At 34.3% G+C, this 23,980-nt stretch overlaps 1 protein-coding gene across 3 annotated transcripts; it reads left to right on the top strand.

Moving 5' to 3' along the window:
- The first annotated feature begins 1,675 nt into the window (after positions 1-1,675).
- Positions 1,676-23,698, top strand: LOC140054629 (phe13-bombesin receptor-like). 3 transcript variants are annotated; one of them, XM_072099694.1, is made up of 2 exons: positions 1,676-2,032; positions 18,262-23,698. In XM_072099694.1, exon 2 carries the CDS (start codon positions 18,276-18,278, stop codon positions 19,377-19,379), a length of 1,104 nt encoding a protein of 367 aa, XP_071955795.1. In that variant the 5' UTR covers positions 1,676-2,032; positions 18,262-18,275; the 3' UTR covers positions 19,380-23,698. The 3 variants fall into 3 exon arrangements, with proteins under 3 accessions (XP_071955795.1, XP_071955794.1, XP_071955792.1); XM_072099693.1 differs by lacking the exon at positions 1,676-2,032 and adding an exon at positions 5,247-5,283; XM_072099691.1 differs by lacking the exon at positions 1,676-2,032 and adding an exon at positions 6,478-6,618.
- The last annotated feature ends 282 nt before the right edge of the window (positions 23,699-23,980 follow it).

The raw sequence follows: 23,980 nt of genomic DNA, 5'->3' as shown, positions 1-23,980 counted from the left end.
AAAAGAACATTTTTTAACTATAGTTGTTGACTGTTCAGTACATAGATTACGCTTTATATGTTTGGGACAATAATTTGGTATACTTCTAAATTAAATAATGCATGGTGTGTGTGTGTGTGTATTTATTAACATATCTACAACATGTTCCATTTAAAAGTTGAACCAATTATTGGGATAAAAAGTCAATTCGATGTGCCATTGATCGTGGCAAATAGCTAGAAAAACCATCAAACTTGTGCCGAGGTCCCAATATTCTCACATGCGCACAGTGGATTGACATGCAGCCCAAGATTGGACAATTAGTAGGTGCTCTCTCCTACCGGGCCAGGAAGATCATCATGTAAAGGAAGTCAACAGCCAACGTTTTGAAGATTACACTAACGTTACAAATAACGTTCAAAAAACATTAAATTGATGTTATATGGATGTTAATTTGAACATTAAACTAACGTTACTAATAAGGTTTAAAGAACTTCAACAAAGGTCAACAAATCACGTCATTTAAACTTTATTTTGAACCTTCAAATAACGTTATTAATAACGTTTAATGAACGTTTACAAGGGTCAACATTTGACGTAAATCGAACGTTAACTTGTAACATTCAACAAACGTTTAAAAATCACCTTATTTGAACATTATTTCGAACCTTTAAATAACGTTATTATTAACGTTTAATGAACGTTTAAAAGGGTCAACATTTGACGTCAATCAAACGTTAACTTTAACATTTCAACAAACGTTTAAAAATTACATCATTTGAACGTTATTTCAAATCTTCAGCAAACGTAAACTTCCAATGAACATTTACAAATTTCAACATTTTTACGTCAACCTAACGTTAATTTGTAACATTAAAAAAACGTAACATTAACATTAAAATAACGTTATTTGAACGTTAATTTGCTGGGCTAAAGCTAATGGGCAGGGTCTAGGGTCGCACATGTCACTGATCGGTTCATAATAATCCAATATATACCGTATTCTGTTACCTGGTGTTTCATGACTTTGTGGGAATATCATTACATAAGAAGATAAAAATAAACTAGAAAAAGAGTGAGAATACATAGTTAATAGGATATTTTTTCAATAGAAAAAGAAACATGACATATTAAATATAGAATCTGCGTAATCTATATGTTTTAAAATGTAATCGGTTGGATAAAATATTTAAGTTCACGTCAGAGAGTCTAGGATATAAATATAATATCGATATAATATGATACGCTACAAATCTAAAGCTTTACTTCAAAATCGATTTCTAAAATTTAAAAGTTATTTGGCCGTGCTTCGGAAGCACAAATTGATATTGAAAGTATACTTTTTTTTAATGACGCTGATAATTTCTATTTTGCCAATCACCCCGGGGAAATAGAGCTCCGCTTGAAACATAATTATGTCATTATGCCAATTATAAACACCCATATTTATGTACCTATTATGTTGTCGTATTTCAATAATTAATTAGTCTAGCTTTCACTATCGGAGTTACATCCGATAAGTTATAATCCGACGGAATTAGTCTAAAGGATACCTATCGGAGTTATCTCGGACGCGTCGGTTGAACTCAGATGAATACACCAAACGCGAAGCCGCGAATTTCGCGTTAAAAAGTGACGCACGCGGCAGACGACGGACGCTTTCAGTGTGAACATACAAGCGAAACAGTGTACGATAGTCGAATTTCAACTTCAACGCGTTGAAAACGACAGCAGCGAAGGCTTCGCACGCGAATTTTCAAAAGTTGAACCTTGGTCAACTTTTTGAGGCGTCGCGAGCGCGGTTCACGTTCGTCAACCAATCAGAAGTCAGGAATATCTCTCATCGACGACACCGACGGCAAAAAAATGGTGGCTGACGAGCGAGGTCTTTATGGAAATACTTACCCTTCTTGTCTTTACGATAAGGGAAGTAAGTCATACACAGACAGAAACATAAGGATTAATGCATGAAGACAATAATTTCAGACAAACATCTGTGTAGAAGAATGCCAGAAAAACTAGGCCTAAAACGCGTCAGAGATCAATTTGTAAAGTGAGTTGGCAAGCCTTCTATTTCTAGCCTAGGCCTAGGCCTACCTAGGTTTAGGCCATACTAGGGCCTAGCTAGGCCTACCTAGCCTAGGCTACATATACCCTAGTAGGCTAGGCCATGCCAAGTAGTACTTATAGGCCTACATAATACTTACTAATCCCTACTAGTCTACTATGTGCTAGGCCAGGCCTAGCCTAGGTTAAGCCTACAAATAAATGAGTACAGTACTAGGCCTACTAGGCAAGCGAAGTTTTGACAGTTAGCAATCACAAGCGAATAAGCCATCGCTTGTGATTGGTCAATTCACTTGCGTTGCGTTACGTCCTTAAAGCGTGGTTCCCTGCACTAGAACGCAACGCAACGACGTATTGACGCAAAGTGCTGTATTGCGTAATCACAAGTGGGAACCGACGACGCAACAGTGCTACAAACATCGCAGGTTTGGTTTCACGCAGGTGGGGGCAAACACAATGAGTGGATGGAAGGGCATTTTCTTACGTTGCGTAGATTACGTTACGTTGCGTCGCTATTGGGAACCAAGCTTTTAGGCCAACAGTCAATGTTTTTTGGCTTATATTTATTGGTTTGACCATACTGCTTTAGCTGTAACTCAACTCGCCATAGGCCATGGCGTTGACAACGATTAAATCGCACATGGCGTTCCATACAAATGACGATATTAAACTGGCGGCCGCTTTGATTGACGGCCGCTTCGACCATACTTCCGTACTGGTACTGGTACTGGTTCAAATAACCGTCTCACAGAGACATCTGGTAGCCATTGACTTAAATTTGGCATTTGGATGTGTTACTTTTAAATGTAGGCCTACAGTATGAGAGTGACTACTACCAAATTACACAGTCACAAAACAACTTATAAAACAGTTCATATATACAGTTAAAACATTGCTGGGAATTATAAATTTCTGTACGACGAGGCCCAATGGAACGTCTTAACTCGTCGGTACTGTGTCTGAGTTGAATCCCGACGAGACGAGACTTAGTTTTTAGGTTGTCTCGAGAACTTTAAAAACATGTTTAATTTTCTCCTGACGAGACGGCCCGTCTCATCGTACGACGCTCTCTGAGTTAGCCTTTACGGTACCTGAGCGGAAACCGCCCGTCCTCTCCGCGTTATGTGTAGAATGCTCATAATGAAAAATAGATTCTATACTTGTTATTATCGTTACCGCTTGTGTAAATTAACTTAACTCGGTCTAAGTGTACGCTAAACTCTAGTGCGTGTGAATCTGTTACGCTTTTATATGTTCCCTACTGGCTCGTCCTAGTCGGTAATAATCTGATGGTCTGATGTTAATTTTTATAATTGACAAGTTTAATTACACAGTTACAAGTAGGTCTACTATATGAACTATTTGACAAACAACTTAAACGTCATTTCCATAGAAAATTCCGTATGGGAATACGACCTGAAATGTGATCGGTGTTGTTTGGAAATACGTAACATGCGATCGCGGAAAGTTAACTAGCCTAATTATTCGATATTATTAGACAGATAAGCAGGCACTCACAAAATTACACCTAATTCTATTTCATGTAACATGGTTAATACTACTCGTTCTGGTTTTGTTTGTTGGACCTTTTTACTCAATGAAGTTGGTCTTTCACAACTATGGAAAGCCAAATCCGCCAAAAATATATAATACACACCATCCACCAATAATTCATTCGTACAAAATTCAAACCATGCATTTCAATGAAAACTTAAATTATTCACTTAATATCTACTATCAAATACAATGTGTGACCATCTAGCACTATCCCAAACGACAATACGCCAAACAAACTACCCATAATACAAACCATCTAACTTAGATCTTAACAACATTGTTATTGTGCTCATAAGCAAAGACGATAATCTGCATTTATAAGATTGTATCGTGTTTTTAAAAAAACAGGTATTTATACAATTAGTATAATTAATGATTGAATAATAGTTCTTAATTTGTTTGAATTATGTGGGTGGGTGGTAACTTATAATAAATGCGATTTAGACGTTAGACATTAGAACGAATGTTGATTAATGTGTGTTTTGGTGTTTTCGTCTGTGTCTGACATTCCCGTACAGTAGGCCTACTGTCAGAAAGTGCGTTGTAAGTCTTTCCTTTTCAATACAGAGAACCTCTCCTTTGGAACACAACATTGGAGACTTTCGCATGAAACCAATTAAGGACAATGTATTGAGGGGCAGCAAAGTAAGTTAAAGCTATACACGATTGCCCCAATCGTGTTACGAATGTTTTCGTTTTATTAGCAACTGATAAATTCAATGCGAGAATGTATTGCAGTTATAGCGCCATCATAATTAATTTCTAGGTGTTTTCAATGTAACGTTGGCCTATATCAATTAATATATGTAATATATTTGTATTCATGTTTTGGTTCACTAATGTTTGAAACTGTCAATGAAGATTGTAACCGGTCACCTAATGTGTTTATATGGTGTTCTTCTCACGAAGTTATAGGCTTAGCAGCTGTTTAAAAAGCCATTACGAAGCCTAAGTCTACCGTATTATGTGTGTGGCCACCATGGCTGACTGTATACGTGATCAGAAATTAGGCAAACTTTAATTTGGCTCCAAACAGATTAAACGTATCTACGGATGAGAGTTCTGTTCCGGGTTTCGTAAACCGACGCAAAAACGTAGATATGTATCGACGCAGTGCCGGCGTAAGAACATGACTTTGCGTTATATATAATGGGGGGGGGGGGGTCACATTGTGGTAGAAGTTTTCTTCTTTGCGTACGTCACCGCAGCGATGAGTCAACTTCTCATAAGAGGGGGTTGCGAAATTGATAGAAGAATATTTTTACGTTGCGTCGTGACGTGTTTCTTTTTAATATGAACCTAAGCTTAAGCAATAAATATTACCTCTTGCAAACTCATCTGAAGCGTGTAGTAGTAGACCTACTGTAATTTGTGGTGAGGTAGATAATTCATGTTTTCTACACATCGTCTTCCTCCGCGTACGAAAAAAGTGACAAGCAATGGCACGAACTGTCGTGTGGTACAAACTCGACACTGTCATTTGGATATCAACTCTGTATAGTTTGTCCGAATCGGCGTGTCATCCCTGCACAATTATGGAGGCTGTCAGGGCTCCCGTCGTTCTGCCCATTAGATAATCTGTCAGTTAAATTCCATTTAATAATGTAGTTATTATGTCTTTACAACGTTACACACGAGAGTATGGCAAATATGCGAATGAAATATGAGAACAAAAATAATGTAAGTATAAATACTTGATTCTAATTCTGTATATTGTTTTGCAATGCTTGGTTTATAGCAAACGTTTATGGATCGAGTCTCGATAGCAATAGACATTATCGTAGATACTCTGTTATATAACCTCCTTATAATGTTCCATTATGATATATAATCACATTTATAGCCTATGATCCCACTCTAAGAATGCCTCGATAACGAGATAATATACTGAAACTATATTTTGTTTTTCATTATTTTTCATAAACCATTCGGATTGTAATTTAGAAGCTGTTTTAATGAGAAACAGTCATGAAAAGCTGAGCTGTATTAAAATAGCGAATCTTAAAATGAAATTTAAGTTATATTTTTAGTTTTCAATCAGCTTATTTAGATTGAAAGCTCTTCAGTGGATACCATTGTCTCATCACCAAGTGAAGAATGAAAACTAATTAACTTTTTTTTCGTTGTATGTCAGTATCATACAATTACGCTTGCCAGGTGTGTTAGTACCATATATTTTTTCTTTATTTTATTGGCGTTCATAGCTTTCAAATCTAACCAAATGAACTCGGTGAGTTACATGATAGGCGCTAGGCTAGCTAGTAGGCCTAATCTGGAAGATGGATTCTAGCCCACTCGGTGGTCTACGAGCGCTAGGCTAGCTAGTAGTCCTAATCTGGAGGTTGGATTCTATCCCACTCATTAATCAAGCTTTTTGATGCATTTGGCAATATCTAATATTTAGGTTTTATTGTCTATTATAACATAACCTGTGAGTTTTGTAGGCCTACTCTAGCCGGCATGTGCACATTAACTTGCTGGTAGGCTAAACGGTATGCAACCTTATTGTGAATGAATGAACCAATCAATCAATCGGCAATCAATTAATTTATCAGAATAGCAACAAAGTCGCCCAACCATATAATCAATAAATCCCAAAGCAATCAATCAATATCAAATAATATATAATCAATCAACAAATTCCTTCATCTATACCTTGGAGAAACTACCGTAATGTTTCCGACAGCACGAGAGCTCACTCAACCTACCACAGTCGTATCCCACTACTAACCAATCAAAAACAAGCTAGGTATTTCTAAGATGACGTCAGCTGCTACCGGTGACAATACAATAAATACTTAGTCGTTAATGATGTTGAGAAATCGAATAGTAAAAACAGCAGGAGTGAGCGCGCCACTTGTATGCGAGACGGTGTGTTGTTCGTTCGTCAAATTGCTTCTTGTGTTTTCCTTGATTGATAACAAATTGAAAGACCATAGAATTGGAATTCAGTCGAACTGGTAGAAATAACTTCGGCTGAAAATATTGTTTGGAGATTCTTAAATAAATTTCACTGTAAGTATTATATAGGTTTAGTTACTTTTATCTTGTTGTGTTAAAAAAAACTTCCAAACTAAAAAAACGACTGAACATTTTGAAGAATAGAAAGTCAAAGAGCGGAATCGTTAGTGATATAATAATATCAAATTTACACTAAGTCAATTAGATCAAAATGGTAAATCGTACATTTTTACAAAATTATTCAATTTAATATATCAATCGACCTTTCTTACATATTATTATTTTAATTCAAACGAATTGAATGTATTTAATAGCTTAGATGACAATCTGATTGTATTGTATGAAATAGTGGTCCTTTTACGGAAAAGCGTCCTTTCAATATAGGGTGTCCTAAAGGAGGAGTTTTAATGTATTTTACAAAATGTATAACAATGTTTTAAGCTTGGTTCCCACTAGAACGTAACGCAAGGACGTAAACGCAACGCAAGCGTTTTAACCAATGACAAGCGAAGTTATAGACGGTTAGCAATCACAAGCGAATAAGCCATCGCTTGTGATTGGTCAATTCACTTGCGTTGCGTTACGTCCTTGTGTTGCGTCGCTAGTGGGAACCACGCTTTACTATAGTATAGTAGGCTACGCATCCCATTCACATGGTTAGTTTATACATATTGCCATATGTATCAATTGTATTACCATATCAACAGTATTTTATAATAATATACAAATTGTCTATGCGGTATTGCCTCATTATTTGAATAAGAATAACCATTGATTGCTCAGTACATGTTTCAACAGTTGGTTCAACACATTTATTTATTGTTGAGTAATTCTACAAGCACTATTGTAATTTAATTGATCAATGGTATTCTTGTTAGGTTATGTAAAGACAGTGTTCAAAGTAAACACATTACATTTAATTAAATGATGGCAGATCACGATCGTATAATGTTTATCTTTCTCCCAACACGAACTTGTGTGCAGGTTAAAACAATATAAAAGGGTCGACTGAATAACTTAGGAAAATAAAACAGAAGCGTTGCTTGAAATGTAGCTTGACACATTTAGTATATGAATTATTATATAATAGTACCCCGCCTTTCAAACTCCCTCATTAAGGACACTTCCCGTAATAAATGAGCGGGAGCCCCTTCCTATTAATGAGATACGGTACTTTGTTGGGTTTCTACTGCATACTGTATTGGAAAATATCATGTACGTATAATACTGAAAAGAATAAATAACCGAGTAAACAAATCAAAAGAAAACAATTGCACATTATTGTCCTTGTGAATAAATGAATACTTCGCTTTTAAAGGGTGGGTGGTTAATACCATACGGTAATATCTCTATGTTCCCACGTAACGAAAAGAAAACGTGGTTACAGTATGTTTTCATATAATTTTCGTACGGCAGAAACTTCGGGATCCAACAAAGTTCCCCTTGCAATAGAGATCGAGTGAATATATATTTTCTTTCATTTGGAGTGTCCCCTGATAAGGGGTCCTAAACGAGCATGCTAAATTCACGCGAATCGAACGTTTATGAGATCTGATTTGCTGCGTATTTCTTGATGGGTGAAATGTGTGTGTCCACCATTATAGAGTTTTATTTGTCCATTATGTTGTTATAGGAGCTTTCCATTATAAAGGTTGTCCATCATAAGGGCTTGAGACACCGCTTTCGATTTGTGGAAAACATGCCATACGATTTACGAATTATTACTCCATGGTTTAATGTGACCATGTAGTTTGTTGCAATTTTCTTTTTACTGAGCCATATATCAGATGAACTTCTATTTCTTCAATAATATAATAGTATTTGCAAATCAGTAATGATAATTGATGACAATTAGTAATCACCCACCTTGCTAATTAGTGTTTAAATACACCAAGGCTATCAACAATCGATTTATCTGTGGCTGCGACACGATCAGTTCCACGCCCCTAAACTTGTTGACTGATTTTTGATTTTACAACTGGCTTCCCCTCAAATCTTTGTTTATCAGACACCGCGCCACGGAGAATATATTCACAGTACAGTATTGTTGGTATTGTCGCAGCCAGACATAATGTTTATATAGCCGATTGAAAATATTTATAGGCCTACAGTATATTATAAAGCCAATTTTTGTAGGTAGGCCTATACTACAAAATGGAAAAAAAATCGGAATACCTGTACATATTAAAATGGTTCGAATAAGTACACATTAATAATAATTGCTTATTACAAGCAGAGTGCTAAACTGTTCTGCTAAATTTCCTTAGGCCTCAGTATAATTAATACAACTGAACATACAATACCGATTATAGAGCCATCTCCATTATGTTTTTATCAAATAACCAAAGTGTAAATGATGTCTTAGATTCCATTAGCCTGGTGTATTAGACGTATTAACATTTTAACACTTATACTGTAGTTTAAGTAGCAGTAAGAATTGCTTTTCAAAAGTGAACTGGCTTATAAACCTTTTGTAAAAGACGAACCATTGGTTGTAACGCAAAAACTCCTAGTTCGTCAAATAAAAAACAATGTTCGTCTTTTAAAAAACCAAGGTGTCCAGTTTACAAACCATGGTTCATCTTTTTATTGACAACCATTATTTGTCTTTGTTTGTCTATTTCTAACCAGCAGCCTGTGTTTTACCAACCATGGTATTTCTTTTACAAACTATGTTGCTCTTTTTATAAACCATGGTCTGTCTCTCTAACTAACCGTGGTTTGTCTTGGTTTGTCTTTTCCTAACCAGTCTGTCTTTTACAAATCATGGTTCGTCTTTTTCGTCTATTTCTAACCATGTTGCTCTTTTTATAAACCATGTTTTGTCTTGGTTTGTCTAACCAGTCTTTCTTTTATCAACCACGGTATGTTTTTTACCAATTTTAGGCTATGTGAGTGTGTATAACAAACTATTATTCCAGTCTCGTAAGACCTGTAGTAGAACGTCGGGTAAGACCCACTTTACTCCTTGTAGACTAGACCGGAGCAACCTAATTGAAAGTATATGGTAATAATTGCATCACAGGTACACATTTTTGGAATAGTATAAATTAGGGAACATGTCGCAATTTAAAAAAAATTAAGAAACATATTCGTTTTGTGAACAACCATGGAGAAACTGTATAAGTATATTAAGGTCGATTTTTACTCTAATAAATATCATCACGTCTCAATCTCGGGTTGAACAGAAAACATGTTTTGAACCACATTCTTTAAGTGGTCAACAAAGTGGCTGAAAAAATACATTAGACATGTCAATCAGAGTGTAACGCTCAACTATATATTACTACTATCACCCGTAACTATTAACCAAAATCCCCGCTGGGTTTTCACTTGATGACCTTTGCAATCCTTTTGCTTCAAGAGTAACTGTCTGCCTACTGTCTATAGATGTAAGACCTGAAATAATGATCTTACATTGTATAATTCAAGATGATTAACTTAAGCTCTGTCTACACTGTCAAACTATGTGACAACAAACTATGATGTCCCATGGACACGATGATGTCATTATACTCCTATATTTGGGCACATCACACTTTATAAAAAAAAATCACTTGTCAGTACATAAAAGTTGATATAGTTGCTGTCACCCCTCCTGTGAGACACGATTATTCAGTGGTAACTTTATCAAGTACCTATACACTTTCCCGTAAAATGGAGGAGAAATACAGGCCTATTCTTTAACACTACGGCCAACCTCTATTCGTGGACAAAATGGACAACCCTAATAAGTGTCACTTCCTTTGAAATGAACAAGGAGTTATATGTTACTATACGGGCAACTTATTCAAGGGAGACTTCATCGTGGAACAAACGAGCAATTTCACCACGACCAATCCCATTAAGAAGAGAAACTTTGCTAGGTCATGAATGTATCTTTTTATCAGGGGCCAATAACCGTATTTACCATTCATACTTAGCTTACGGGAAACAGGGTTACGGTTACGGTTAAAACAAATCTCCTATCTAAGTGCATACAATTTAAGGAAAATACTTAAATATTTATTGAGTTAAGTGAAATACTTAATATTTAAGGGAAATATCTGACTTAAGTATGATTGGTGAAAACGGCCACAGGTTCTAACACTTTTTTTTAAGTTAATATTTATTAAAATTGCATAGGAAAGACAGTACCTCGCAAACAGCATATTTATCAAAATTGCATAGGAAAGACAGTACCTCGCAAACAGCATTTTTTTAGGTACAGATAAATGGACTATAATTGCCCCAAGTAATATAATTCGTCGTGTATAATATGTCAATGTTTTAACATTAATGGATACTTATATAAGTTGTAACCTCTGACATACTTTACTACTAGTTTATTACCCTACTGTACAAACATTAAAGATGCCTATACACTTAGTGCCGTTTAAAGCCTTTTTCTCTACGCTTGGACGCAAGTAGAATTTCTCAGAATAGTAAAACAACATTATTGTTTAAAACAATACTACAATTTTAGAAATACAATTATGTACAAATGGCCTTTATTGTGTAATTGACTGCACAAATTTAGATCACATATCTCATTTGATGCAACTTACCGATCCTATACTCTAGTTACTTGTAACAGCTAGTTGGAAATTGCTAGTTTTATGTCCCAATAATGAGTGACATTTTCAATAACATGAACCTACAAATTACTTGAAACATTTGCTTTTTACGTAATGACAGCTTAAACTTCGTAGGCAACGCGGCATGCTGTAGGCTAATCATCAATCATTACCGTGTGTTAAGAAACGGAGACGAAGCGCCTGGCCCGATTATTTTCCATCGGTGTCACCTCTGGGTGACCATACTTGCATTTATTATAAATCACTTTCGATGTGTTACTGATTGATTATTAATGATATTCTTAAATCTATCAAATTTTAATTTCATTTTCAAGAGTTATATAATCTTGTTTTACAACATACATTAAAATTTCATGTAAAAAGTAGGATTAGGTCATTTTTCCTGTCTGTCGGTATGACCCCACGATTTTGTTTATTGCTGAAACAGATCGTTATATAGTAATCTTTTTTGTAATATTATTGCGGTGACGTCAGTAGAGTTAGGATAAGTGGTCGAAAATTCTCCTTCACATAGGGATCGGAATACTTGACTAAGCCTAAATGTACTTGATATGCTGTACACGATAGCTAAATTACGTTTTCATTACCAATTGGACGAAGGGCCCCGCAGGGGGACATTCCTATTGAGGGGACACTTTCAAAAATCACGTTGCACTATACGACTAACTCTTATTGCTGGGGAATCTTTATATGTGCCGAACATGTCCGCCTCACCCTATGCCTATATGCTATATAGGTCTATCATCAATATAAATTATACGCATGGCTTCAATAAGAACTAGTTCACATCGCATATGTTGTTTTTCGTCTGTCGACACATTACGTTCTTTAATCGTTGGGGGTAAGTAGCTACAAAACCTTCTTCACATAATGTTTACGATTATGCGGCTTAGGATGGAGTCTAGCCAGACACAGAAAATGAGTACCGGCAGTTTAATCCGTAGCATTGCCTCTTAAAAGTACATAAGAACATAGTTTCTACAATTAAAGTTTTCCATAAAACTGTTTATACTAATTTTGCAATTTTCTTTATATTTATGTCTGTATATTTTATATTTTCTGTGAAGTTGTATCAACTGCGATGGCACTACACTGTAAAATAGTTTTTAGACCTTAACCTAACACCTATTTTGTACCCACTTTTTCCACACGTTTAGCTTTTAAACACGAGTTACATGTTTAGCGTGTTTAAAATCTAAACGTGTTTATAGCTACTGTACATGTTGTTTTCCTTCTTTCGTTTAGCAGTCAACATGTAGTAGGCCTGTTAAGTGACCCAATCCTTCAAATTGTGATAACATTCTGAAACTTTGCACAGTTATTCATTATATAATAATAATGTAATAATATAATGTCACTATTATGTTCAGTCAACATGTTTAGGTACGTGTTTAGCGTTGCGTGCATATTATTTTACTGTGGAGGGAAAAAGCTCCACACATGAGCTACACACATGACAAATTAAACACGTTTAAAACCCAAACGTGTCTTTATATTGCTGTTGAGTTGGATACAGACTACATGTTTAGAATGTATTTAGAAGCTAAACATGTTCATATCTAAACATGTTTAAGGCTAAACGTACGTGTGGAGTGAGTACAAAATATATGTTTAAGATCTAAACACTATTTTTACAGTGTAGTTACTTTTTGTTATGGATGATTATCTTATTATGTATAATATATATACGAATGGTAAGGCAATGTATAACAGTATAAAATTTCAATGTAGATGTGTTATCGATGTATTGTACACTTGTTACAGGCTATCGTTGTTTCAAATACACTACCGTAAAATACGAACGAAATTAACTTAAAGTCGTTACTTTACTTGTCGTGAAGTACCATTTCCATTTGTAAGAAAGTATATGTCATTTATTAAAACTCCCCTTTATTGTACCGCCATAATTCTAGAAAATATATTATTTTACCAATTTGAAAAAAACAAACATATGTAATATTTGCATCATGAATGATAAGGTAATCTTTGGATTTTTTTTATTAAGCTTGAAAACGTAATTTGTTAAGCCAAACCACAAATAATCTATTCTAAAGTCAATTAGGTACATCTTAACATGTTAAAATTAGACTATGTGATGACAGGTTGGTAATAAATAAACAATCTGGAAGCCTACGAGATTAAAGTGATGTAAAATTATCATTATTATGTTTTTTTGCTCTGCTGCCAAGGAACATAATCAATAATTAATTGCTTATTTGCGATAAAAAAACTGCAGTGAGAAAACGTGTCGTCACTGTGTGTGCGTTGATATCTTATCTTTCAAACACCAGGAAAATAATTAATTTTGAACCGGCGATTGTATATGGCCATTGTACGGCATTATTAGTAGTGGTCTTTTAAGCGCTGTCTACACTATCAAACTTTACGTGACAAACAAATGTGATGTGCCCATATATGGACATGATGATGTCATATCACTACCATGTTTAAGCATATCACTACCATATTGGGGCACATCAGACTTTTTTCAAACAAGTTAGTAGAGAGTGTAGACAGAGAAGAACGTTATAATAAAATCAAGAAACTAATTATAACTATAATGTACGCCTATCTTCGTCGGTCCTCGGTAGCGTATCTATTACTTAGTATCATGCATCAGTCCGTGATACAGCATAATTAATGTAAAAACCTGTATCATAGACCTTAACTTAACCTACGGAATGTGCCTATGATAGTAGAAAATGGACAATTTATGTGGAGTTACAGCACTAGTAGAAATCCGGTGTTTGTGTCGCGTGAATGTTCATAAATGGCAAAAGTCCGGTCTGATTTTACCATAGCCCTTAAACCAAGAAGCAGAGTGAAATTACAATTTATTAATGTCATTCTTCCCTGCTTAAAGTAACTCTATCGAACACATTCACAGATTTCGATCAAATATCCACTGAAATTTCTTGTCTTTTGTTAGTTTCACGTCCGAGATTTGAATTCGGTTTTTGTGAGGGATTTAATATATTACCGGATATTAGTTAGGCCTAAGCTATTTTAATGTACCAGAATATGATAATTTAAATTATATCGCTTTACACGCATTACGATGATAGTGATCGTGCAATCTTTGCAGTAGAATATTGAATGATTCTTAATTATTTAATAAATAACCATTAAAAAACTACGATTAAAACAAACACGTGGCTTAAACATTTTGAATAGGCACGGTAGGAGACGTAAAAGTACAGTCGTTTTTTGCTGTAGCAGAGCGCTCTTTGAAATATAGTGATTTTAGTGGTATTTCACATTTTGGGATGGGATATTTTAAAGATTTAAATTGGCAGATATTTACAAATTTAATTCACACATTTTTGTTCTAATCTTGTTTATTTTATTATCTTAATTTACACCAAACAATTAAACATTCATTATACTTCTGATTTCACAGTATTGTATCAGCTGAGATCGAACGCATTCGTAGGAATATAAACTCCAATAGCAATGCTGTTAGAATCGATAAACTCTAAAGTGAATCAGATTTAATCGCAGATGTGTGTAGTAGGAGCGACATTTGTAGCAAAAGCGTTTTCCAAATGGTGTGAAATGATAAAACAAGAACTTGTAACGATTAGGAATAAATAAACCGTACGATACGATCGATTTACACGACTTAATAATCTACATTGACAAGCTGGAAAATTGGAAAATCAAGGATGAACAAGATAGACATGGCGAGAGTTCTTGTTTGTTGTAGCATCAGCTGTCTAATGGGAGTTCTTAATAAACCGTTAAGACTTAACAATATGATCGATGATAATTAAAGACGTATCTTCAACATGATTTAAAACGGCATAAATAAATACTTAATGATGCTACAATCTAAAGGTAAATTAATGAAAAAAATGAAAATGTTGTGGGTATCAGCGGCTGGATCTCACTGGAGATACAAATAAGATAAGCAAAAAGCTAAATCAAATCAATAAAGTAAAACAGCCAGAAAGAGAATACCACTCGAGTTTTCGGATAATATATTAATAATAATATAAGATATTTTTTATTGAGAGTAACGATAAAATATGAAAAACTAGCACGCAATAAGAAAGTATAATGCGTATAAACAAGGGCCTGTTTCTATTGACAAATCCCAAAAGAAAAAAATTGATTTTACAAAAAAAGATCGCGTTGCAGCTAAAATATACTCCACAGAAACGGTTTTTACAGTCGGTTGATAGTGAGAGCCAAGGCTATGATCGCCTTGGTAAGACCAGAACCAAAATGGGGTTTTTTAAACCGTATTTAAAATCGGTTCTTGTTATGTGGACTCGTTTCTATTGCAACGAAAATAACGTTATGTCAAAATACGGTATAAATCCGTTCTCTCCTACTTTCGTAGAAACGGGTCCATGCAGCTTTGGTTGATTCACTGAATGATGTCATAAAAATTGAACAAAAATCATAAATAATCAAGAATTCCATTATTTATCAAATATTACCATACAAATTAACTATGTTTAATAATCCGTTCTAATCTTTAAATTGACTGAATTTCTAATGTAATTATACCGAGTCAATACAATTTTTAAATTGTGTGTTTGATCAGAGTTGCAAAGCTTTGCTGACTAGGCGTATTACTAGATTGATTATATAAGATAAATATCAACACCACGCGGGACACTCGCGATCAAGTTCGCGAGGTAACATTCATGATTAAACTTGGAGTATTAACAGATTGAGTATTTAATCTGAAGAAAAAGATCTAATAATTTAGCAAACATCAACAACGCGCGATGGAAAAATTATGCACGATTTAACTTGGAGTATTAACATATATTTTGCATTTAATATGACCAGTATAATTCGGGATACTCGCGGATGAAATTGAGGGATAACATTCACGATTAAACTTGCAGTATTAAACAGATTTAGTATTTAAAATGACGAATACGACAGTACTTTAGCAACATTTAAGTACCGTTAAAATATTGTTTACACGCGAGATACTCGCGAGTGAAATTCGAGGGTTCATTGAATCGTTGTTGCATTCACGTGATACATTTGAACGGGGTGTTACAAGATTTACTTACACGGAATTGGTTCTAAACTTCAACGAATTCTACTTGGTACAAATCATATCTCGAAATGTTAATTTTGACAATAAAGTTGACTTCCAAGCCCACGCATTACCTTTTCGTTTTTTTTGGTCCATAGGGTCATTGTAAAAAAGGGCTCTTCCTTCTAGTTTGTGCCACTATCAGTTTATTTATTTTTATTTTTGATTATTCAATTTAGATGTTTGAATAATCTTAAACTGTTGATAAATAAATGAATGAAAAGTGCTATACTGAGGGAAACAACTCGTTCTTTCCACAATATGTTTATTCGCTCAAATCGAATGCGAACGTATTCAGATTTCCGCTTACCGTTATGACGAGAACATTGATCAACCAATGAGAGAGAACTTAGGAATGTTCGATTCATGCGAACATCTTGCCTAGTGGAAAACAGGCTTTAGACAATGTTGACTTTAGTAAACTCAGTTAAAGATCGATATTATGACAATCTTCCTCTCATTAACCTTTCAAAATACAGTTAGCGCCAACGTAATACTAACGGGTAAGGGATTTACTATTCTTATACAAGCAAGAACGCCGGAGGCAGCTTCGTGTATAAATACAATAATAATGACAGTTTTGAACCATGGTATTTGATGTAATTTATTTGTATAAATTGGAAGATGTCACAAAAAATTAATCTCAAGACAAAATTTTACCAAATCGTTTGGAGTTTAAACATCATGACGGCGCTGTAGTAATATACCAACTTAACGGGTGACTCCGGGCGCTGTCAAAAAGTTGTTTAAGAGTAATATACCAACTTAAAGGGTGATTACGGCGCTATAACAAATTGTTTATTAAGAGTAATATACCAACTTAAACGGCGACTCCGAGATAAAAATTCATACTATATATTTAATCTATTCATGGCGTCATTTACAAATTATAACGGTAGGCCTACAGTATATCAAATCTGAAGCTATGCGAACTAATCATAAGCCATGCATTATTGGGTGAGTGAAGCCGGCTCCCTTTGAACCTGGAAATGAAATGCTATATAATTCGCCTTGACTAAAGTTATAAGATCTTGTGAAAGTCTTGCTTAACTGGAAAAAGTTCAAAGCCAATGTCAATACATATTAAATATTTCATGATGTGTATTGCGCGAATCCAGCGATCAATGCGCACCGGAACGCAATGCCACCGGAACAAGTGCGCGTTGAGTGAGTGTCTAATGTTTAAAGGTAGATTGTCCAAGATCCCTGGTCTAACGATATTAAAAGTCTAATCTCCCCCGTTCTATTCTAAGGCTTTTGCCTTAGAATGTTTCAGGCATTAGAAAATGACATTTCATTTCCAAGTAAAGAAATTGATATATATAGTATTTGAACCTATAGAACTTCCATTTGTGTTCTTTAGATATGTTATAATTGCAGAAATTAGTTTGTTTACAAATTAAAATGTTTGCTGTGTTAATTAAAACTGAAACTAATCAGCATTGTGTTGGTTATTAACAGAAGCACTTATCTTGATTAAGATATATTTTTGTGTACACTACTTTTAATCAAAGGTGATTGTGAAGTGTGATAAGCTATAATAAAAGCAATATTGTTACACGGTTTAGACTTGGTTCACTGTACTTAATTTTCATACAAATATTCATTCAATAGATTTTGTAAAGGATTCACCAAAAGGGCATGAAACAAAGAGAAGGGAAATCAACAATGAAAAAGATTTTAAAATCCTGTATTACCATTGTTAATGTTATTTTTTATATCTTGTACATCATTTAGTTTAAGTTTCCTTGTGAATAGACCTATTATTAAATTATTTTTTTTCTGTAACTTTTATTTTACTTACTCTGGACGTAACTTTATTCAAGAAGTGTGCCACTCTTTCAAAAGTGTAGCTTCCAAATAAATTATTATTATTATAGACTTCTAAATTCTGTAAATTTTAACAAGATATCAACTTTTCATCATTTAAATTAAAAGCGCGTCTGGTAAAATTTTTATAAGAAAATCGTAAACGATCGATTAATTTGATGTATTATGTGACTTACCGTAATGCTTCTAAAACCATGTTATTTTACTCCAAGTTTTCTGTTATTTCAGAACAAGCAGCACAAATGGAAGAAAACGCAACAGAAATTCCTCCTGACGGCGGCGGAGCTATGACGTTACCTCTAATAGCACTCATGTCATTTAATTTACTGATCGGAATTACAGGCATAATTGGTAACGCGTTACTAATGGTTATTGTTCTATCTAACGCGTCAATGCGAACGATTCCGAACGCACTTATATGCAACATGGCATTTGGAGATTTATTTATGTTGTTCTCATCCGTGATAATCAATACAATGGTGGATCTAAACGGCGGGAATTTCACGCTAGGTCACACGGGATGCGTGTTTATTAACTTCTCTCATTTGATGTCAATGGGCGTTTCGATTTTTACGCTAGTGGCTCTAAGCGTCGATCGTTACCAGGCGATCGTTAAACCCATGGAACGCAAAGCGTCACGATTCCGTACGGCCGTCACCATTGTTATTATATGGATGGTCTCAATCACCGCCGCATCGTCTATGTTTTTTTTAACGAATCTAGAGCAATTTGGGAATAACATGGCCATATGTTACCACATAGAACATAATACAACCGAGGCACGCGTCTTCGAATCAATTCGCATGTTGCTAATGTACGTTGTACCATTACTACTGCTATGCGTATTCTACATACGGATCGCCTTTATTTTGTATCGTAGTTCAAAGCAAATGCCCGGAGATGGCCAGGTGTCAAGACAGGTTCAAGATCGAAAAAGGCTTGCATTGATTATACTTGTGCTCGTTTTACTATTTGCTGTACTCTGGTTACCATACGTTGTCTACAGTTTAAAATCCGAGTTTATAACTGAAGAAGAATATGAAGCGAATTCCGCCGCGTACGAACATCTACAAATGGCGGCGATTATTTTAGCGTCACTAAATTCCACCATCAATCCAATCGCGTTATGTCTAATGAGCAAAAATTTCAGAGCATATTTTTTAATGTACTTAAGCTGTAATCATTTTAAACATCCACCTGCGAACGATTATAAGGCGACGATGAAACGTGAAGGTACGTCGGTTACGAAGATTTCATCAGACGAGAGCACGAGACGAATAAAACGATGTGGAGAAGAGTACATACAACTGAAGGCCCATTCTCCGTACAAGAACAACGACTGTTAAAGTATGCAGCAACAACTGTTTTTCATGGTTGAAGCAACTATCTTAGACCAGTGTGGTCCTTTTGAATACACTCTCCCTCTTGTCAAAGTGTACACGGTAGGAAGAAGTGTATTTTTAAACACTATTGCAAAATAGTTTGAAAGAAGTGTGATTTACCTTCTATAAAAGTTTTGATAGCTGTAATCATTGTAAACATTAAATTAACTTATGTTATATATATATACATATACATATACATGTAAGTCATAATTCATACGTTCTAATAAACACAACAAAATATTATATAGTTTATAAATATTATATAGTGTATTAACGTGGAATCACCTTATGTTCTATTCTATCTATCTGAGTGCGAACTTATTTGTATTGACAGTTTAATGGAATTTAAAGATATATATTGGTATGTATAACAGTATGCCAGGGATATGTGTAATTTCAATTAAGCAGTTGGAATGATTTTGTTTTTTACCTTGTATAGAAAGTAGTTTTGTAAATAGATGTACATAGGCCTAAGCGTATTTATTTGAAAACAGTATAACAAAACAATTAGAGGCTGGAGTTGATTGACAATGACGGCTGACGGCCTAATATCAACGAAGACGTATTTAGATACGACTACGGATGTAAACACATTTAGACGTGACACTCGTTTAACTGGGGTTGGCATCCCTCAAAAAGAGAACGCGTCTCTTTGTAGTAACCATGCGTTTCAACACTTGGTTAGACACGTTTCGGCAACAGTACGCCAACGTTTTGTACATTTGTTCACTAAAATTAAATTAACATCTCGAGTTGTTCTGTACTGTATATTTTGTCGAAACGAAAAGCGCAACAGCAGTGATTTGACCACTCACAACCGATGGATTGTTCGTTGGAGTTTGTTTGAACTGTCGCTTGTCAACTCGCTTGCGTTGCGTCTTAAAGCTTTGTCTACACTACCTGAATTTATGTGACAAAAATGTGATGTGTCCATGTAATGGACACGATGACATCTTACCACTACTACCATATTTGGGCATATCACATTTTTTTTTTTGTCAAACTAGTTTGATAGTGTAGACAGAGCTTTAATCCTTTCGTGGGAACCAAGCTTAGGAACAACGTACAGTACAAACGTGTTGTTTAATCTATAAAAATAGGGCTAAGTGTAATAACAGCAAATGCAATTATGTATAATTATAAGATATTCTATACTGTACTTAAACATTAGCTATATATTTCAACATTATTTTGTTAGATCTACTGGAACAAAAATACGTTTTATAAATTACTAAATAGTAAACTAATTTTTTAAAAGGCATCATTCAATTTGAATCGATGTTAGCACTAGGCGCCTGCTAATGTGTCTGTATATTTCAACTCTACAACATTTAAAACAATCAATAAATTCAAATTCCAAACATTTAATGATAAAACCATACCCCTTTCGAGTCACCTCATTGATATAATATTCGGTAGTACAACGAACATTATTACGTTCTCTTTCCTAAAAGAGTTCGCGTAAATTAAAAAATAGTCAAGAAACGGAAATTATAAGAAAATAAATAAATAACATTAATCATTGCGTTCAACTATATTTTAAATCTATATATTACTTTAATTAAATTCTCAAAGAAAATGTCGCACATATTTAGTTTAAATTGGTCTATCGAATTAAGAATTCTTAATGTCACATGAAGTATCAAATGACGTTATTAATCGGACGTAATAGATCACAAAACGATTACAACTGTACAATAAATGTTTCGATTCATCAATGTTAGTTGACGGTGAAGGCCTACTATCGCGGCGGCGCACAAAAGAAACATAATTGCGCGTTGATTCATGATCGACGCAGCGCCTATCTATAGAGGGATAAATTTCGATTTCCGACGACTGACGACCTAACTAGTTATCGATGTGTCGTAGTTTGTCGTCTGGGCGAAACCATCAAAGCATCGCGGTAAGAAGTGAGGAACCCGTCCCAATATCCTCGCATGCGCACAGTACTTTGGTCGTCGGTCGTCGCAAATCGATAACTCAACGAATAAAAAGTGTGCGCTCAATTACTCATACACATACGTAAAACAACAATATGAAATACAAACTGTAATTTAAAAGGTTTTTAGAAAATCAATCTGGTCAATTCGGTGGCCATTATATTAAGTAGTATTTACATAGTACTGGCGCCAACGAAATTTGTTTGTTTGTTGTGAGTTAATTTTCACATACTCTGAATTTGCGTGTTAAGAAAAAAAACACAACAAACCAAGAGACTGAATCAAACTACTGTATTATTCTGTAATGGTAGTCTTACCTTAGATATAATTTATTTTGCATACCTTCGTTCGATGTGATCAATTTATGTTGTATTGGTGCCAACGAAAGAAACCTTTGTTTTTTATACTGTGCGTTTGCGTAAGAAGGAAATTAGGCGTCAGTATACAACTGTGGAATAATGAATAGCTTGCTGTATCTTAGATAAGTTATTTCGTACTTTCAATTTAAGTAATTGCGAAACGTAACTTTTGAGAGGTGCTATTTTTCTAAAATAAGACTATAAGGATGAGGAATATAGATTATAATGTCATTAATTGTACATTATATATTACATATATAATAATATAAAATATATTATTATATTTAATATATCTGAAGTTTTAGACGAGCTTTTATTGTGCTTGGTTATGCAACGCAAGTGATTTGACCAATCACAAGCGATAGATTAATAGACGTCATTTGTCGTGACGTTGCGCCTACGTCCTTGTGTTGCGTCTATATTGGGGACCAAGTTTTAATGACAAACTCTGTTGCGTTGTTTTAAAGTTGAAAACAATTTTTTTAATGAAAAATAAGATACCATTGATCGCAACTATAGGTTCGGTCGTAAATGAGATGATCAATCAATATTACTAGATGTGTATACTGTATTTAATTTACTTTATTCATATAACTATTTAATATATTTTAATAAAATGACGATTACAGTGACTTTAATCGACGATGACGGTAAATGTAGTTCTATAAGCCGTGTTTCCGCAGATAAAAAAATACCGATAAATTCTTGTAGAAAAATGTTGTTTAACCGATTCCGCTCGAAAAAAAATTAACCGATAATTGTTATTTTCTTTAAATCAGATAATTATCTGATAAAATGCGATAATGTTTAACATTTGTCTTGACGGACAAATCGTTGCGTTAGTGATTTTAAAATTAATTATCAGATTGGTTAAAAAAATTAATAATTATTATTAACAATTATTGTTGTTATGACTGTGGAAACACGGGCTTAGTTGACCATTGAAGAATAAATAATATTTTGTCGGGTAATATATAGTATTAGGCCTACGACATGACGGCGACAATGACAGACGATCGAGTTCGTAGCAGACGATCGAGTTCGTAGCATAATAATTATATCAATAATTATAATTATATAATGTTATCAATAACATTAACATTGATGTAAACATTACTAGTGTTTGCTTAAAGATGTATTGTTCCCCCAAAAACATTAAAAAAATGAAAGACTAATTAAATCAGACTTTGAATAGGTTATTTTGTAGTTAGTTTGTAAAGTTATTCCCTACAAAAAAAAATGTTTTCTCATATAAAATGACAAAATAAAAGGTTAAATTCAATAAAAAACCCACTGGCTGGGAGCCAGTTTGACTATTTTTTTGCTCTAAATTTCAGTTTCTTTCAGGTAAATATTTTTTTTTTCGATTCAATTTTTGGTCAAAGTGGATAACTATTATATGACATTAAAATGGCATAAACAAAATTGTTTAATTATGTTTCAGGGGGAAAATACATCTTTAATAGGTAGCTTTTGTCAAACTTGTTTGTTTTAAATTTGTCTCTTGATAGAATTTTAAATTTGAAATGTTTTCCAATGAGTTCTAACATATAGGCCTAAGTCTCTAAAATATACAGTTTAAATATTCAAGTGAACCTCAATGTTTTATTTGCTAGCTGTACTCGTGTTTAGCAGCACCAAATACCCTTACTTCTGATGATACCTTGTGTGGTAGAACACACCATTTTTGGTGAACGACAATGATTACACGCGTGTTAAGCTCTGTCTACACTCTATCAAAGTTTATGTGACAACAAAATGTGATGTGCCCATATATGGACATAATGATGTCATATCACTACCATATTTGGGCACATCAAACTTTTTTTTGTCAAACTAGTTTGATAATGTGGACAAAACTTTATACGCGAAGCAATGGTAACGAATTGTGTCAATATAGTGCATTTTATAACGTATTGTATCACCTCTTATGTAATATGATGTTATTATTGTCATAATAAATAAATAGTGTACCGGTACTGTAAAACTTCGTTGATTTATTTCAAGTAATGTTTCTAAAATTCAAAAGTGTACATTTTTATCTCCGGGGAAAATGATGTTGTGGAATGCCGTCATTTGAATCATTATGACCTGGAAATACGCAATACACACCGTTTTGGATTGCTATACTTGAAATTGTATATAAAATGTGATTTACAATGTATAGGACACCAACGTATTAAAACTAATCCGTGGTTAGATTATTATACAATCTCAACAGTGAATCGGTTATTTATATGGAGATGGCATAGTTTTAAAAACA

Source organism: Antedon mediterranea, chromosome 7 (assembly GCF_964355755.1).
Source record: "Antedon mediterranea chromosome 7, ecAntMedi1.1, whole genome shotgun sequence".
NCBI lineage: Eukaryota > Metazoa > Echinodermata > Crinoidea > Comatulida > Antedonidae > Antedon > Antedon mediterranea.
This window is presented reverse-complemented; position numbering and strand designations above follow the sequence as displayed.

What these genes read in the sequence shown, in the direction of transcription:
- LOC140054629 (XM_072099694.1), top strand. Translation starts at nt 18,276, where the DNA reads ATGGAAGAAAACGCAACAGAAATTCCTCCTGACGGCGGCGGAGCTATG.